This window comes from Agelaius phoeniceus, chromosome 3 (genome assembly GCF_051311805.1).
Source record: "Agelaius phoeniceus isolate bAgePho1 chromosome 3, bAgePho1.hap1, whole genome shotgun sequence".
Lineage (NCBI taxonomy): Eukaryota > Metazoa > Chordata > Aves > Passeriformes > Icteridae > Agelaius > Agelaius phoeniceus.
Genome location: NC_135267.1, coordinates 95,684,427 through 95,703,835, shown reverse-complemented (window position 1 = coordinate 95,703,835; position 19,409 = coordinate 95,684,427). Strand labels below are relative to the sequence as shown.

The window sequence follows — 19,409 nt, the reverse complement described above, 5'->3', positions numbered from 1 at the left end:
TAAAGTGAAGGCACATAAATGTGTCTGCATCCACTCATTCATTCAGGATGCTAAGAAGTTGTTAATTTGTTGTTGGGGGTTTTTCAGAGTGTGTTTGCATAACAAGAAATATGAAATGTTCCAGCTGTGCCAATGCCTTGCTTTTCACATGCAGGACAAGTTGTATGGCTTTAAGAGTAACATAAGTACATAGTGTCTTGTCAAAAGCAACATACGTGCTCTGGGTCTGCTTTTTTGAAAATGTTTGTTTATTTAGCCCTTGAGATTTGAGATTTTGCTTTGTAGGTATGTATCTACATATATATGGGAACACTGCTAAAGAAACTGCATATACGTTCCTGTGCACCTTAATGCATTTTCAGTCTTCAAGTTAATTTCAGTACCATTGTCATGGATTTCTAAGGTACTGTCTACAAATTTAGGGGAAAATACACATCAGTCCAGAACAGAGATGGAGAAAGCCTGTATTTCCTTTGAAGAAAGGACTGGCCTAAACTCACTTATTGGACAGCAGGGGTTCAAGAGGGTTTTAAGAGAGAAATTTTTAGGATATCAGCTTTACAAGTCTCTTTATTCATGGAATGAGGTAGTCAGTATGGTTCTTTAATACTATAAATACCAGCTCAAACCCATGATATGTGACATACTGAAGAGAGCTGACCACTTAACATTGTGGTTTCCTTTAGTATAGGCATTTAAAACACAATTTACAATTTACAATTTTAAATTGTAATTTACAAATTACAATTTAAAACACATTTAATGTCACAATATTAGCTAAAATGCTTAACTAAAAATGTTAAACAATTAGAACTAAAAATGTTAAGCAATTAGTGGTGTTGTCATATGGATGTTGTGATGATGATCTTTGCAATTATCTCTCTCACATAATTTTGTTTCACATAGGAAAATATCGGAAATTTTCTGCTGTGCTATTTAAGGTGTTAGGATATTGCCTCTAGTCTGTCCTCTGTTCTTCATGTCTATTTATTTCATTGCCTTTCCATTTTTTTTTTTCAAGTGGAAGGCTGGCCATATACAGAGCCTCCTACTTGTATAAGTATGACTTTATCCCATTCCACACAGCCATGAGGAACGGTGTTCCAGTCTATGCTGATAACCCTGGAAATAAATATTGTCTAAACAGCACACCTTATTACTACAAATGATCCAACTTTGCATTTATACATTTATTAAAAGATTCAGGAACAATAGCTTAGTTATGCTTGACAGCTTGTTTATGACCATCTCCTCCCTGGTTGTGTTAATACTCAGAGACCTATCACATTAGAGAAGACAGGAGAATACAAAATAGCATAGCAGGCATGTCCCCATTTATTAGCTGTTTTGTGGTGAAGCCTTTTCCTACTTATTGTTGAAAGCCTTGAAAGAAAAGAATCAGTGCTGTATTGTGTTCCTTTTATTTTGTATTTAAAGCATGTTATTGCAATGTGTTAAATTGTAGCAAAATGAAAAATGAAAAACTTACATTTTGCATGCAATTTGCATGTGTCTCCCACAAGTCACATTTTTTGTTTTGCTCCTGGAGATATTTATTTCATCCTATCCATGTAGGTTTTTTTGTGTGTGTGGTTTTTTTGGTTGTTTGTGTGAGATTTGTTTTTTTCTTTTCTTTTCTTTTTGTGTGTGTGCATGTTTCCTTCCATGAGGTTCTGTAAAACTGTGTTTCCAAAGACAATTTAAAAGAAGCACTACTTATGTGATGACAATCAAAGGGAGTTAAAACTTGAAACAAAATTGGGAAAACCAATCCCTGGCATTTGTAAAACTAGATAATCAAGTCTTAGTCCATTTCTATCCTTTCTTTTTTTGTCATTGAGATGTGCAAAATGAAACTAAAATTGTCTTTCTAGGACTGTTGGGGAGTTCTTTTTTATGGAGGAATGTCTCCCTGGCAAAGACACAGCATACCTGGCTGGATGCCAGTCCCCCCTCCATGCCCTGGCAAAGGCAGCCTTTTGGAGGAAGTCTTGACTGAAATGTGTTCCAGCATGATGGTCCCCTTGCATTGTAACAACATACAGGATCTTTCAATTGTGTTTCAAGTTAGGCTAGAGGTTATACTAAATTGGACTAATTCTTCTCCTCTGATCCTCAGGAGGAGGAGCAGAAGGACAATGGAAAACCATGTCCACTCACCTTTATGTATGGCATGTCTAGGTTTATCACATGCAACATTTCAATCAATGGGCATCTTGATGGCTGTGATTTTGGCATGTCCAACAGATGTGTATTAGGAAGGGGCTTCTTTTGAAATTGCCAATGGCTTCTAAAATTTGGCACTAGAAGTCTAGAGTAATTTTTAAGCTTTGTTCAGATCCATTAGGGTAATTTGAAGCCTAGTTATAAAAAATATATTCTTTAAAAGATAATATTTTTCTCTGAAGACTTGTGTTTTGGTTTTTTTTTTTCTTTTTTTTAGTTTAGTGGGTTTTTTTTTTCTTAATACATTGTAAGACAGAAAATGAAAACAAAGGTAGAAACATGGCATGAAATAACTGGAAACAAAATTATTGAGGAAGAAAAGTAAGAGATTTTGAGATAAGATTGAAATGATAAAGAAAAGAGACTACTTCACACAGGAGCAGAATTTAAGGATAGCACCCAAGGGGGCAGAAGCATCAGGAAAAGTCTGCTGATTTTTCAGTGAGAAGTGTCTTGAACTATGATTGGGTAAAATCCAGAAGCAAACTTAATGAGTGGATTCATTCTAACTTGGGGTTCAATATAGGCATCTGTACTGGGAATATCTCATGTGTAGCTTTGCAGGAGTAGAGTGAAAGAAAGTTCAAATTGGCTGTATGTCCTTGTGTCTGTCAGACTGGCAAAATCGCTCCTCCTCACCAATACACACACCCACAATGTCTGTAAATGGTAATAAAGAAGACAAATCAGAAGAATGGGAGGGGAGACTGTGAGAAAACAAAGTAAACTTGCTAAGAATGGAGTTATCTTATAGAAAGGCTGAGTGTTACAAATGCATATGAAGCCAGGAGGGTGAGCTAAATAAAAGAACAGTTATGCCTGATGCTCCAAGAATGGTAAAAATTGTTGGAACATCAGTGATAGCATAAATGCAGTATTGGGATGAAAGATCAAAATAAGCGTAGGAAGGTAAAAGAAGAGAATTACCCATTCCTGTTACCTTCAAAGAGAAGGTGACTGGACAGAAAGAGAACCTAAATTTGATCTGTTCAAATACATAAATAGCAGACTTTTATATATGCAATTAATTAAGAAGTGTTTCATACTTTTTAATCAGTCTTTTAAATCATAAATTAAGCAGCTGCAGCTTCCACAATCCTTGTGGTATTTGAAACACTTTTATGCACTGCAATATTCTGCTCATGCTACTGAAGTCCTTGGCTGATAGATGAGAAGTTCATTGTTGAAACTTCATTTGAAAATTTGAAATCCAGTTTGAACTTTGCTTTAGTCTCTGCTATCACAAGATCATCAAGTGGATCTGCATGTGTGTAACTGAGAGCAATATTAGACAATAATTATACATTTTTCAACTCAATACATAAGCAAAGTTTTCCTTTATTCTTCTCTCTGGGTTCTGCCATGTTCAAATTCCTATTTACTTTTGAGAATGGCATTCAGTCTGTTGTTTTTACTAGGTCTTAGGCTTTTTTTTTTTATTTCAAAAGCAGGTTTTGTTGCATGGTTTTCTCTCATGTAGGATTCTGAAATGGTACCTATAGAACTTTACTAGCTGGTACCAGAGAGACCCGATCCTTTGAAAGTTAATTTTTGTGACAGTGTGTCTGCATGAAATTATGAATTACCAACACAAAACATGCATGTTTTCAAAATTTTTTAGAGGCAGAGAAATGCCATTTTATTCCTATAGTTTTCTGTCATTTCAGCAGGATGAAATTAGCCATGTGAATGCTTGGACCAGTACAATTGCTTACGCTACTGATCTCAAATCATATAGTCAGAGGTTGCCTTAAACAATCTATACATCTGTGTTTCATGAGCTGCTGTGTGACTAAGCTTACTTCTAGTAATTAAGTTCACCTTTCCTTTGCCCTTAATTAAAAAAAAAATTCATTTAAAAAGCACTTTTTAAGACATAGCAAAGTATTTGATTTGCGATTGCTGCCATTTACCCAGCACACTGTATTCCTGATCTTTTGCTTTTTGATGGCTATTACAAGGTTCAGAAGCTAATTTGTAGGAGATATTCTTCCAGCACCAGCTGCATCTGGCTTCTTGGCAGACTTCTGAACCAGTTGTATTTTGGGCTTTGGAGTTGCCTCTGGGTTTGCTGGGGTAATTCTGGGCTGTGTTACACTCTGTGTTGTTTTATTTTTGATTACCCTTTTAATCTGAGTTATTTGTCCATTTTTTCCCATTTTTTCCATTCATTAATAAGGTCCAGTGCAGACCCTTTTCAAAAGCCTCATTTGTTAATGTCTGTCATAAATGGCTTTTCTACAAAAGGCTATGCCTCAATTTTAAAATCACCAATACCCATTAATCAGGTAGTAAGAAATGTATAGTTTCCTTTGTTACAGAAAAGAAATACGAGGGCCATTTGCTGCTGGCCTGGAAACACAGATTGTTTTGCATGCATGTACATAAGTCTCTTCATTGTGAATAGGACCCAAAGTGATTAAACAAGCACTCTTAATATGTTAATTTATAATTTTAATTACAACAATCTTGTATATATAGTCATTAGTGAATACTAATATAAATATTTTTCTACCTTTTTATTCATAATGCATAAACCAATCATCCAGTTACTTCTCGGCAGTTGCCTGTTTCCGTTTCATAATACAATCTTTGTTCTTAGTTATGAATGCATTTTGTTCATTCCTGTCTTGAATAATCCCTCATTAAGCTAGTCACTTTCTGCTCCATGCTAAAAAGGAAAAATTATCATGCAAATGTGGCATGCCATATTAAAAAGCACATTACCAAACACTTTTGTTGCTGTCCTTCAATTAGTTTCCCTTCTTTGAATTTAATTTCATTTGTTGTTAAACTACTGACTTGATGTATGGACTCATGAATTTGAGGCTGCTGCCAAGAATGTAGCAGGAAAAAAATCAAAGCCTCTTCAGAAAGCTACAGAGGCAAAGCTGAAATGAATTTGCTTCACCTTTGACAAGAACACTTGAGCAGCACTGGAATCCTCTGATGATTCAGCTTGGCTAATTATCCAATTATTTATTCCAGGAATAAAGACGCTGTTTTACAATTAGAAAAGTGTAAAGTAATCTGAGAAATTTCATAATGACAGATGACTTAAGTAACTTCTGAGATAAATAGAATCTGCTCAAACTTGTCTTGCCAAGTGTTCATGCTGCAGTTAAACTGCTCTTTGAGTTTCAGGGAATCAGTAGGGAATTAAAAGTTATTTGTTTCTTCTCCCCCACCAACCACATATTATGCCATAAAATAGCTCAAAACAGCTCAGTTTGTTCTTTTTCCTCTCTGTCAAATTTGCAACATTTTAAAGCTATGTTTAAGTTGCATTCCTCTTGATTAAAAGCTTTTGGTTCAAAGCAATACTTTTTAATTGCCTAATAATATAAGTCAGTTCTTAGGAAAGAACCGTGCATTTAGGAGTTCATTTGCAATATAACTGAAAAATTCATTGCATGGCAGTAAAACAATTTACTGTTAATTACAAGGAGAAGAATTTGCTGTACCATGCTCACAGATTGCCATGAATCATGCAGCACTCCTAGAGATTTATAACAGATGTGTAAGTGGGATGAATTAGCAGGGTTTAATAACAGAGACACAAATCATGCAGACTTCAAGGAGCTTTAATTGATATACTAGAATGTGACGGGCATGAATCACTCAGCCATTCAACAGCACTGTAACATATGGTCAGCTCAATATGCTGCATCTTAAATCGGTTGGTGAGTCGTTGGTTGTCCCATATGGTGGAAGCAATATATTTTTCATGATTTTCAAAAAATACAGTGGATTACATCTTTTTTAAAAGAAATATGATTACAACATATCCATGTTACTAAATTTTCTTTTAATGTCTATTGTGGGTGGGTTTTATTCTTTTATTTTGGGAAGGAGTCCAAAATGGACTCTAAAGAATTTCTTATAACTCAAAATATTGTCGGAAGATATTATTGTAGGTATTATTGCTTGACTCATTTGCTATTGAAATGACTTGATATCATTGTGAAGTGCAGAAAAGGAGAACATACCTGAAATTCAATGGCAAACTCAAGGTCCTCTGGACTAATTACTGGAATCAAAAATGAAATGCATGAGCCATAGTGAGGTGTGCAACTTTACCCGCAAGGTAAACTCCAGTATGAGAAGAAAAAGATATTTTTTGTAACTGTTTTCCTTGAATTTGGCATTTTTTCTCTTTTATTTTGTATGTATGCATTTGGGATTCAACAGTTAAAAATGGTAGACTTTTTATTGCTTTTACCTTCCTGAACAATTCAGTGTCTACTTGAGGATTTTGGTGGAAGAGTACACAGATACCTACTTACAGTAAGCTGAGCAGAAGTTACTCAAACATATGTAAGCCTGTAAAATTTAGCTACAGTGTAAATATGTTATTCCTGGGACAAGAATCTGGCAGAGTATGGAAAAGCTTTAGCAGTTGTATTAGTAAACCTGACAGACTTGAGAAAGGAATATTGTAGCCTTAGAACCATGGCTGCCAGAATTTAATGTCAACAATTAAAATTTATTTTGATCCTTACCTAGTGTTTATTACTGTTTGTATACACAACAGACCTTACTAATACAGAGATGCACTATTAGATGGAATTACCATCTGTTCAGAGCGAAATGCTGGCATCTGTCTTCGAGCCTAAAACTAAAATGATATTATTTCAAACAAAACAAAATTAACTGCTCTTTACTTACCAACTTCATTTTTGTGTACACGTGTGTGCATAAACACATGGGAAAGGCTTGTTTGTAATGACCTGTGTAGCAACATCTATATTTAGATATATGACTTCAACATAAGCTGTATAGACCATCTGTCTTTATTGGTCTTTTCTGTGCCCTCTGCTACACAATGGCATGCAGCAATCATGGGCTTTTAAATACTGTTTTAGCCTTATAATATATTAAATATCTATTATATAGCAAGACATTAAAACTACATATTTAAAATACACAAAAATGTGACTTTGAATCCACTAAAATGCAGTATGCTCATTATTTTGACAGATGTGTCTTAACAGAATGTGACTAAAAAAAATTAAATAGGTAAAATTATACTTGATTCATCTTTCAGAAGGTAGCTACAGGTACCACAGTGACACCTTTAGGAAAATATATACTGAATCTTTTAATACTGAATATTTTTAATTTCAGCATTTAGTATCCTGCTGGGCTAGTGCTACAGATTTATTTCAAGACCTTCTGTTTTTGTGAGCAGTTAGGTTTTCTGTTTGGATTTTTTTGTTATTTTTGTTTTTAAATACTTATGTAACCTATTATGTACAGTTTTGATGTGCTGTCTTGATGCACAAGAATTCTCAAGCATCAAGGAGACTGTAGTTTGAATACTAGTGCTATAGCAAGGATGTTACTTTCTGAAAGAGCAGTCTTGTGTTCCATATATCACAAAATAATAAATTGTGTCATGCCAGTGTTTAATGCGTGTACACAGTGCATTAACTGTAACTGTAGTACATTTATTTGTGCTAGAGGAGACTGGAAAATGATTAAAAAATCAATACTTCCCTGTCAGAGAAGCAAGTGTTACGATGCATTTAAGTAGTTAATTGCATAAGCCCCATAAAAGCTTCAGGTTTGGGTATCAGAGATGCCATAATTATGGTCCAAGTAACTGCCATTTATTAATACTAGACTTTAAAGGATGTAGTTATTGTCATGAATGCTAGTCAGCTGTATGCCTTTTAAAAATAATGAATTTTAGCATTTCTGTTTTGCCATCAGTAATCTGAACTGGAGGGCTCAACATCTTCGGTTGTTTAAAACGCTGACGTAGGCTGGTTCCCTCAGAGGTGAAGTTTTGATTGTTAAGCCATGTTTTCTATTTAAACTTGTGCATTAATACCACAATTCATTAGTGCTGTGCCCTACTTATGCAGGCAAGCTTATGACCTCACACTGCATTACTTCAATTTTGACATTGTAAATTTCTACCATCGCATGAGATACTAATTAGATTGTGAAGTCATAAATGATACCTAAGCAGGAATTTACAGCACATAGTGCCTTTGGCAGTTTCCCAGTTCCCCCACTCCCTGCTTTCTCCAAGAAGACTATCTGTCAAGTTATGGGTTGTGGGGGACAAAGAAAAAGAAAAAATAAAGAAATAATATACTACTGGCAAATAGGAAAAATGAAAAATGTGTTAATGATCTTGGAAATGCAGGAATGTTTAAAAAGATGTTATTAATTCATTTTAAATGAAGCAATCTCTCCTTCTCTAAAGAACCCATGCTATGTACAATGCTGGGCTGTGAAGTAATGTGTCAGATTTTGAAGGCCCATATTTTAATTCAGGTTTTATTGTTCTTGAAAGGCGTTTATTGCTCTTTACTGTGTCATTATGGGAACAAGTAATTTTTACAAGTTGTCATTGTATTTCGCTTCCTGGGCACAAATGAAGTTCCTGTTGTTAAATCCTTCTCTTTATCGGGGAAAGAAGGGTGAGAAAAAAGCAGGATAAGATGTATATAGATTCTGTACATAGCAAAGTGTTCTCATACTTCTCCAGATGATGTCTTCTGTTGTTTCAGTGATGGTCCATTTCTTTCCACCTATAGGACCATTGTGTCATTATCCAAACAGGTCATGCTGCCCTCCTGTGGCTTACTGTACATCCTTTTATTAAAAAATGGAATAATTGTAGTTAATAACTCAGCTATAGAGTAGCTAATGCTATCAGAGTGTTTAAAAGAATATCAAAGTATTGGTTTTAACAGTAGGAGGATCATCCTATAACGTAAAATTATCTTGTGCTGCTACCTTTGTGGAAGCAGTCTTGTTTGGAGTCCTGGTGTGCGCCAGAATTGGTGGAGAAAAATTAGAGAGAGTTGTTTTCTTGAAGTGAGCAATTATCTGAACACAAGCTGCTGTCTGGTGTGCACATCGTGAGAACAACCTGAAGGGTCTGCCGGGCTGTGGAGAGAGAGCTGTTCTGCTCCTCTTGGTGAAGATAAGTCCAGTGACAAGAGACCCCTGTTGTCATGTACCACACTGAGATGTAACAAGAGTTATAACTGCTCAAATTTTCCTCTGTTTTTTTGCTTACATCCCCTTGTGAAAGTCATACAGATTCACATTTACAGAGAGTTTGGCATGTGAGACCCATCAAGGAAGGAAGGAATCCAAATATGCTTTTTATGAAGATGTTGATTAATATTCTCAAAGATTACAATCAAAAATATTTTAGATATAATTACAGAGACATATGTCTAAGGCCTGAATAAACAAAGTATTTCTTGTGCAACTGAAAGTGAGTGTCTCATAAAGATTAGGAATGTTTTTTGAGTTTTTTTTTTTCCTCTCCTAATTAAGCTTCTATGGATATCTGTGTTTATTCTTAAAATCAGAAAATTAAACAGAATGTTTTGCAAAGATTGTTATGTGCAACAAATAATTCCCCAAGTGTTATGGATGATGATACCTAGATAACTTTTTTTATCCACAGCTCCAAGAAAACTTAGTGCCCCTCGTGTTGAAGGCATAAACAGCACAACAGTAAAGATAATTTGGGATGAACCTGAAGAGCTTAATGGGCCTTCTCCCATCTACCAGGTGGAAAGGATGGATTCATCTTTAGCTGCAATGAATATAGAAGTAACAAAAGGGATCCGTTTCCCAGGAAATGGGTATTACAGATTTGCGAGTTCCACTCTCCCCACCAATACTTACTTTACAGGTAAATGCGTTTAAATTACTTTAAAAATGTACTAATTGAACTCTGCATTCGTTTTACCATTTAGTATCATGTTATGTAAAACTTGTATGTTAAAGTAGGTAGGTTCTAATTTATTAAAGTAATGTAATGATTAGCGATGTATGGGCTATTTTGATTCTCACTTAAAAAGGGTGTGGAAATTACTGGACATGCGGGATTTTTATTACCTCATGTTTGGACAGAGAGATGTACATGACAGTGATGTTGCTGCATATTCGTGCAGCAACAAAAATCTTATATTTACAACTCAAAGCCAAGTTATTCTTGGCTTTGAGTTGTAAATATAAGATTTTATTTATTCTTCTGGGATAAAAACTTGGTAAATTATTTGCTGTGAGTGCTAAGATGTGTTTTGTTTAGTACATTTTTGAGGATTCCTGGGGCTGCATAAGCACTCAAAAAGCTGTGTCTTCCAGTTTCAGAGCATTTGTGTTGTGATCCTGTTTGTTTTGTTAAGGAAAGAGAAAAGCCTGCTACTCTGATAGAATTCTGCTGTTTCTGGGCCTTTGAGTGTTCCCTCTTTTTCCTTGATTAGTTATTTTACTTTAGAATTATGAGATTTTCAGATTGAAGCAGACCTATGTCCTGTTTCTGTATTCTCATCATTTGCTGATATATCTTGAATTCTGGGATAAAGCAAAGATACAGACAGTATGTTTTTTGCAGAAATGAACCTGATTGCACATCTGAGATGATGTAGTGGTCTGTAAGTGAAATCATGCATTTGTCTGCATGAAGTTCAAGTGTAAAAGAAGAAACAACAGAGCTGAAGACTTAAAAAAAAAGTATGAAAGACGTGTGTGCATGTATATCTATCTCAGGCCATGAGAATGACAGCAGGAAGGGGAAATCCAAAAGCAATCTGGGTGACTGTAAGAGCAAGCATTAGCTAGCACACTGATGGCGCGGGGGCCACACCAGTGGCAGTGACACAACTTAGTGTGGTACTTGTTTGTTAAGAGAGAGAAGGGCTGCAAAAACCGTGCAGCACTGTTGGCACAAAAAAGAATGCTGGAGCTTTGAAGAGCACTCAGCTGTCTCTTCAAAGAAGAGATTCCTTGTCTTCACCACAGGTAATTCTGGCAAGAATGTTTGAGCACTCAGTACTTGCAAGTGTGTATATGCAATTTCAGGTTTTGTATAAAACAGAAATCAGCTTCTTGCTTCTCTATGATCACTTGGTGAATCTGACTTAAAAAAAAGGTTGAAGATGGCTTCACATTTTTTTTTAGCTAGGTGATTACTTGACTGATAAATAATAACAAAAAGTGATAATGTGTTAGTTAAATATTGACACTGTGTTGACTGGCACAACCTGTCTCTGTGTGGGAATCTGTAGGAACAGCTGTTAGACTCCTTTCCTCATCCAAATTGCCCAGTGGTTTTTCTGACATCAGTTTGCACCCTTTACTGTATATTTAGAAAAAAACCCCTTTGATATGTTTCTTTTGTTGTCAGTTGTGTCTTTTTTTAACCAAGCAAGCCCAACACCAATCTACCCAAGTTTTGATTCACTCTGGGGTTTAGTTCTACTCCATAAGCTGAGACTGATGCCTTGAGTAAAGTTTATTGTGATGACTGAGATGATTTGAGAGAGTTTGGACAGGAAGGTTAGAAGATCTTAAAATAAAGCTCCCTTCATATTGGCAGCTGATGGCTGATAACGCTGTATGGATAAATATAATTCATCATAGCTTTGGATTGTGTTCTCTTCTACCAGCTATTAGTCAGAGTGTCTGGAGACAACCTAGAACTAAAACACACTAAGAAATTTGTCCAAACATCTGTTAGTAATGACTGACAATCAGATTAAATCAGTGTACACTTGGTACCTAAAAATGTGTAGTTCAGGTTTGGTAACTCAATAAAGACTTTAAGAAATATATATCTGGGTTTTTCTTAGTAGGTCATCTGTCCTTCTTCAAAACATGATGGAGGGGAAAATGATGGCAAATCCAGGAGAGTTTAGAAAGACAGACACTTAAGGGAATGAAAAATATTCTTTAGCTGTACTCTGCAGTTGTTTCGTTGTTGAGACCCTCTCTTCTTACCCATTTCTGAAGACAAGCAGCTGGCAATTGTGCTTTATGGATGGAACAGCTTTAGTGTGCGTGGAGCTGTGTACATTTTTGACACAAAATTGTGCCAGCTTGTATGTGTCAGTCAGCAGACAGATACTTCTTGGTGCGTCTGGGATCTCCCACTGTTAATCCAGAAAAAGATTGATCAGTTGATTCATTGCTAATAAATGCAGTTGTCCTCACTACCTTCCTGGCTGGTCTTACAGTCCATGGTGCAAGTATTAGGGGCAGATGCATTTTCTGGGAAATTTTCCAAAATTATCTTTAAAAAAAAGAAGTTATTCAATAAACACTGGCTACACTAAGCAGTGTCCTGTCTCTAACAAAGCCTCCAGCTGCACAGGAAGGTGTGTTCTGAGTACACATTAGATGAGAGGAAATCAAGTAAAAAGACTTTTTCTGCTCATACTGTCTACATGCAACTTTTCAGCTGTTCAAAATGTCAAGTGTTTTAGCCATGTATAATGCCATTTCCCAAATGATGCAGACTTGATTTTTAGTAGTTATTTGCGTTCCTTGAAGTTCTTAGATACAACAGCATTTGTTGTATGTAAGTGTTAGTGTTCTTGTTTTAGTGAAGGAACTTATCTATCTCCCATCACTCTGAAAATTGGGGTATTTAGGTATTTATCTTCATATTTTCATGAGACAGCCAAGTGGTGTGATTTAACTAATGGGGAGCTGAAGTTCAGATTCTACTTAATGTGGGACTTTATACTTAAAAGGACCTCTAGAATTGGCTAGGAGGTTTTACAAATTATTTATTTTGTGTGGATTGCTTTTATTGGTCCAGCTTGTGTGCTGTGGCTGTGAATCTGGAGTCAGAATGCTGTAGTACCACTGTTGTGTTTGCCTTTCTGATTCTCTTGTCCTCAAGAGAAGTAATATCAATTTTATACAGGGTGTAGAACTAGCAAGCTTGGAGTTCAAATGTCATTCTTCTTTGATGCTACTTGTTTTAAAAGACAATTATTCACATAATATTGATAAAAATGCAGAAAATTTTGTGTTTGGCCTTGCTTTGATTCCAAGTTTTCTGAAATAGGATAATACACTTAAAAAGAAGTATGACTTGCCTGGACTATGTAATCTTTGCTAACCTCTACATGATGCCTGTTCAGCTCTGTAATAATTAGAAAATAACTGTATGAGGTAAGATGTTAATATATTAAGCATTGCAAGGAGAACTTTTTTTTACAATGATATTTTTATTGTTGTAAAGTGGTCTTAAAAATGTGTATTTAAAAAAATATTTATATCTGTGCTAGTGTTTTTATTGCCAGATTCTGGCTCGGATACACAGACATTTCTCAGAGTGGAGAATCTTTCCAGTAACGATGTTTCTTAATGAGTTTGCCATGGAACACTGCACAGGCAGCATTTACATTTGTTCTGAGCAGAGGAGCTGAGAATGGCTGTGGTCATTCAGTGTTGGATCTCCCCATAGCTCTTCATCACAGTGAACTCTCTTTGCAGTAATGTAAAACAAATTCCACTCCACGGGATCTTGAGCAAACGTTTGATACTTAGTCAAAGGGGCAGATATTTTCATTAGTTTGTGGAGCCAAATAAACAGACCTTTCCCAGCATCCCAACAGAACTTTGGGGGATACATTATGACTGAATACCAAGAAAATGAACAGGATTAGATATTCTAAAACAATGTAAGAGGAGAGGCCAAAGAAAATGGTGTAGTTTAGAATAATGAAGACTAAAAGGAGAAATTATAATGGTGTTAAAATATATAAAAATGTGTAGTTTAAAAGAGGAGAATGAACTTTTTGTGTTTACTGTGAGTAAAGCAGCAATGCACTCATAATAAGCTTAAAATACAGCAAGGTAGATTGTCTTTTTTTTCTAAAAGATTCAAGCTAGCTGAGCAAAAGAATTCATTGTTGGGAGAAAGAAATGAAAGCCTGACACTGCAGGTTTTAAAGAACAGTTGGATGAACATTTGTCAGGAATAACCTGGCTAAAATTGATTCTGCTTTGGAGTAAGTGGATTGTTTCTGTGACCTCTAAGAATGTTTTCCAAACATATATCCTATTATAAACTCAGACTAACCCAATGAAACTGGGAAAGATGTTCATTTCACCAAATAACTTTTAGTAGGAAAGAGATGCCTTTTTTTTTCCTGATTGACAATTTTCTTTGTAGAGAGAAGGTTGCATGAGTTGAACAAGTATTGCTTCTATTTTTTTTTTTCTTCTTTAGGTATTTTCTAGCATTTCTTTATACAACTAATGATTTGAGATCGTTAGAAATTAATTTTAATCACTAATTCAGAATAAGGTAATAAGTGAGTGTTGAAGAGAAATAATCTAGTCTTCCTGCTCATACTCAGTCCAGCTAGACCTGTTTAGGGCTTTGTCTGCTTCTTTTCTCCATATGTAGCTAAGTATGTTTCCAAATATTGTTCCAGTTTCCAGTTTGACCTGTCTTTTGGTTTATTTTTCTCCCTTATATCTATGCAAAATGTTCTGCATATGAACTCATGTCCATTGCCTCTTATTCTGTCACTGTAGAGGTCCAGAAAAGTGTAGCTTCATCTTCTTTATATCCTTTGGGGAGGTAATTGAAGAAGGCAGTAATTGGCTCCATTCTTCCATGCTTAAGACTAGACAAACCCTATTGTCTCAGCCTCTTGTTCAATGTCGTTTGGCCCCCTGAATGTCTTGGTGCCTGGAACAAACTGGATTTGTTCCAGGCTGCAAGTACCTTTGTATTTTTTTGTTTGGTTTTTTTTTTGTATTTTATTTTATTTTTAATTTATTTTATTTTTATTTTTTATTTTTTGTTTTCTTTATTTTTAAAAAATTATTTATTTATTATTTTTTATTTTAATGCCAGCATACCCAAAACCGTACTGTAAGACTTGCATTTGCCTCTGCTGGATTTCACAAGGTTTCTGTCAGCCCATTTCTCCAGCCTGCTAAGGTTTCTCTGTGTTGCAGTGTATCCACTGCAACCCTTAATTTTATTTTTTTAATTGCCTCCAAACTTTTTGACAGCACACTTCATCCCATCACCTGGGATCCATTTTAATGAATAGAAATGTTAAACAGAATTGGTCCCAGTACCAGTTTCTTGTAAATGCTGCCCACTGGGCTTTGTGCCACTTGTCACAAACCTTTGAGTCCTGCTGTTTAGCCAGTTTTTTTACTCACTTTTATAGTCCACTTGTGGTCCATCTATTTCTCCAGATTGATGGCAAGGATTCCCTAATCTATAGACAAAACTTTACAGCAAATGCAGTTAAATTTGTTTGCTTCAGTCTTATACCAAAATGATGGAGAGAAAGGAAGAGGAGAAGAGAAACCTGACCTTTTTGCTTAGTTTGGCTTTATGTATTCTTTGTCACTCTACTGGCATTTTTTCCTTTCATAGCTTTTGAAGAATCAGCCTTTTTATTTCATTACATTGAAATGAAGAAAGTAAACAAGATTTTCTGAGGGAGAAACTATTGCAAAAGAAATTCTTACTCCAAGCTTTTGAATACTCTAAGAGAAAGAAAGAGACCACATTTGTTTTGCAGACTTGAAGAACATACTTTTTGTCAGGGAACCTTTAATGTTGCCAATCATTTTTCAGAGTTTTATATTAAATCATACACTAAAAAGCTCTTGGAGAACTCGCATTTTGTTGTGTCCTTTCTGTCTAGGTTGTTGCCACAGGACTTGTCCTTAGAAATGCTTTTAATTTTTATGCCAGCTTCTTATATTTTCTCCTCTTGTCTTCACAAAAGAATGATTTGAACCTGCATCTTCATCTGTGGAAGAAAGATAAAGATCTATATCACCGTCAAGTGGCTGGCTTCAGTAAGAAAGGGAACCATCCTTTTTTCTGCCTGAGAACTGTTTGCACAGAGATTTTAGGTAGAATTTTATCTTAGTACTTAAAATGAATTCAGAGTTTCATCTTGAAAAACACATTCCTTCCTTTCTTCCTTTTGAATCCCAAGAAGCCTAAAGATAGGGAGGGAGAGAGGAGCTGCATATAGAGAAAAAGGAGTGATCTGGCACAACAAAGTGAACTCTGCTGCTTTATGAACAAAACAACTTAAAACATTTTTGAACATGCACAACAGGGACTTAGGCAACAAATAAGCCAAGCTGATGCTGACCTTGCCAGTGTTACAGGGGTAATATTTTCACTAAGATGAACTGGTTTTTTAGGCACAGACATACTTTCTGTCGGTATGAAGTCGCTGCTTTCTCTTCCTTTTTCTTTTTTTTTCAATTGTAGCCACCACAGAAAAGAAGAAGAAAAAAGAATCTCACCTTGTGTATTATTTTTCATATTTACCTCTTGTACTTTAACAGATCAACTATGCAGCATGTACTTTGGGCTTACAAGGGCAGTATGTTGGGGTTTTTTTCTGCATTTTTGTGCCTTTAGTGCCAAAGTAGATTTTTGCCAGTGTTGTGCATTCTGCACTGCATGGTTAAAACCAGTTTTTTCTGCTTGAGCATGGTAACTTTTAGAGAACACAGTAGAGTTGTACAAGGGAAGTTGTAAAAGCAGGACCTTTCCCATTGTTACATCAACCTGCCAGTGGAAAGACCCTTTCGTAGACTAGATCATGGTTTTATCTGTCTGTGAAAAAACCAGTTACAGAATTGGACCTTTTGATTGTCATGAACACACAAGATGACTGTACTTTTTAAAAGAGCAATTCTTCCCTTTTGTCACAACTCTAGTTGGACTTTTGCTAATTTTGTGCAAACATGATTCACTGCTTTTGGAATGTGGTAGACATTTTCTCTGCAAGTGTCAAACCTAAGAATTAGCAGAAGAAACAGTTATGGAGGTGCTCTTTTGCTTCAGGCATGTCATCTTCTGGGATTCCTTTTGTGCTTGTACACCGCTAAGAAAGGGTGCAGAATGGAGGGACTTGTTAAGGGAGATTTGGGGAAATGAAAGTTGCTGAAAACAGCAAGCAAAATGAAACAGCTATAAGATAGAAACTGCACAAAGGCATGATGTTTATTTAATTTAAAAAATAAAGGAGAGAGTGGAAGGTATGAAGACTCTGTTTAAAGCTTAGCATGCTAGAGATCCATGTACTCTGTGTTAAATGGAGACTGATTTCACTTCAGTTAAAGCAAATTGTACAGATCAAAGAAAGAATTTGTAGCAGGTTTGAATATAGAAAAGAGTAGTTGAATGGATTGTCACCTTTTGGAGTGAATGTATGAATGCTTGTGGAAATTCTCAAATTCAAATACCTGATGATGCAGAGATATGTGAAAGAAAAGTGACTATTTCTAACAGTTTTTGTATGCTAGAACAATTGTGGGTGTTCCATACTAGTACTTCAGTGCTTTTTAAGATTTTTCTGAGATTCTCATGTGCTGGTATAACAAACTTATAACCCAAAGTACTTTTTCAAAAAAGCATTTAATGAGAAATAATAGCCAAAAAGAAAAATATAATTTGGCCCAACCTTTCTTGGTAAAGCATAATCTAGACAAGATCATCTAGCTTCCAGCTGAATCTGGAAGCATCAGCTGAAGCTGATGGCCTAGATTACAGCTGAATCTTAAGTGTTCAGAGCTAGGGAACCACTTCTTGGAAACATTATTCAAATGGCTGGCTCATTGTGAAATTGTTCATCTTGTGTCCAGTTGGATTCTCCACGGGAGTAACTTGTACCCATTACTCCTTGTCTTTTCCAGGTAAAAGACTCTTTGTAAAAAGAGACTCTCCATTTTCCTTGTACTCCTTGTCTTTTCCAGGTAAAAGACTCTTTGTAAAAAGAGACTCTCCATTTTCCTTGTAGCCACTCTTTAAATACTGGAACAAGGTGATAAGGTCTCTCTTGATCCTTCTTTTCTCAAGGCTGAGTTTTCTGAGTCTTTCCTTATTTGACAGGCTACCCAATCCGTTGATCATCTTTGTCACCCTTCTCTGGTCTCTCTCCAGCCTGTCCACATCTTTTTCACACAGCAGGGACTGAAACTGAACACAGTGTTCCAGGTGTGACCTGACAAGCACTGAGTAGAGGGGAATAATGACGACTTTATCTCTGCTGGAGATGTCCTCGTCGATGGAATCCAGCGTCCTGTTGGCTTTGTTTGCCACAGCAGCATACTCTCCACTCATATGGAGCTGCTTGTCCCCAAGATGTCCAGATCCTTTTCCACAGAACTGCTCCCCAGCTGGGTAGATGCCAGCCTGTGCTACATTCCTGGTTTATGTTTTCCCAGGTACAAGATGTTGTATTTGTCTTCATTGAACTTTATAAGGTTCTTGTTAGCCCATTCTTTCAGTCTATCCATGCCTTCCTGCAGGGTGGCTCTCCCTTTCCAACGTGTCCAGTTCAGTTTGGTGTTATCATCACATCCCATCATCCAGATCACTTATGAAGACGCTGAACAGCTTTAGGCTTGCTATTGGTATCTGAGAGTGACTCCTCTTGTGACAGGTTGCCAGTTTGAAAAGAAGCTATTTACCACCCTCCTCTGGGTGCTGCCTGACAGCCAGTTCCCACCCACCCCACCGACCGCTTGATTTTTGTGCTGGTGAAGATGAGGGTGAAGAAAGTGTTTCACCATTGTTGCTTACTAATTCACCTCTCCTACTTAACAGCAGGCCAAAATTTTCCTTCTGATTCTATGGAGAGTTCCTTCAACAAGGTTGCAGGAAAGAGACAATTACCATTGTATTAGCTGGAGGGATGCTTGAAGTAAAATTAATGCTTTCTGGTACATGCCTGGCCCTTATTTAGATTATTTCTATAATGGGTTATTTAGTCCAATGACTTCAGACATTGTGTTTGACTAATACTGAGCCTTTAAATTATTTCTGCTTTTGAGATACAAATTCTTTCCCATATTATTTTTAAAGGGTGAAGATGTAACTACTGAATTATGTATTGACTAAAGTGTGTGAGGTGTCATGCATTGATTATGATTGCATTGTGAATTTGATCAGGAAATTTTCATAATAATAATATAAGGAAGCTTTTCACCTTCTAATTGATTTTCAGGGCGATTAAATTAAGACCTTGTCTAAGTATGACTGTCCTTATCAATTACTGGCAGAATAGAGAAATTAAAGGATTAAAAATTTACGTGTGTTAAGATTCAGTATTTAAGGTCTAAAATCAATCAGATCATAGACTGAATAATTCCATTATGGCAAAACTATCATTCAGGATTAGACTGTGGTAATTTGGAGGAAAAAAAAGCTGTCTGCATTAGTACATATGGGAAAAATTAGTTTGCAAAATTAAGCACCTAGAGCTTAAGAAATTGAGTTAAATAAGTGGCACGAACTTCATTCAGCTGTGTTATATTTATATGTTATGATGGCATATAACCAGTTGATTGGAAACTGTCTTTCTATAGGTTCTATGTGTAGTATGGACCAGCTGTTGCCTTTTGAAAAT

General features: G+C 36.0%; 1 protein-coding gene across 10 annotated transcripts in view; it reads left to right on the top strand.

The window, feature by feature from the left end:
* Positions 1–19,409, top strand: part of USH2A (usherin) — a 373,658-nt gene that overhangs the window by 88,266 nt on the left and 265,983 nt on the right. For all 10 annotated transcript variants that reach the window (XR_013181496.1, XM_077175908.1, XM_077175909.1 and 7 more), the window contains one exon: positions 9,665–9,895. Coding sequence is in view for 9 of the 10 variants with exons in the window: in XM_077175908.1 (XP_077032023.1) it covers positions 9,665–9,895 (231 nt within the window). In the remaining variant the exon portion in view is untranslated. The remainder of the gene's footprint in view (positions 1–9,664; positions 9,896–19,409) is intronic.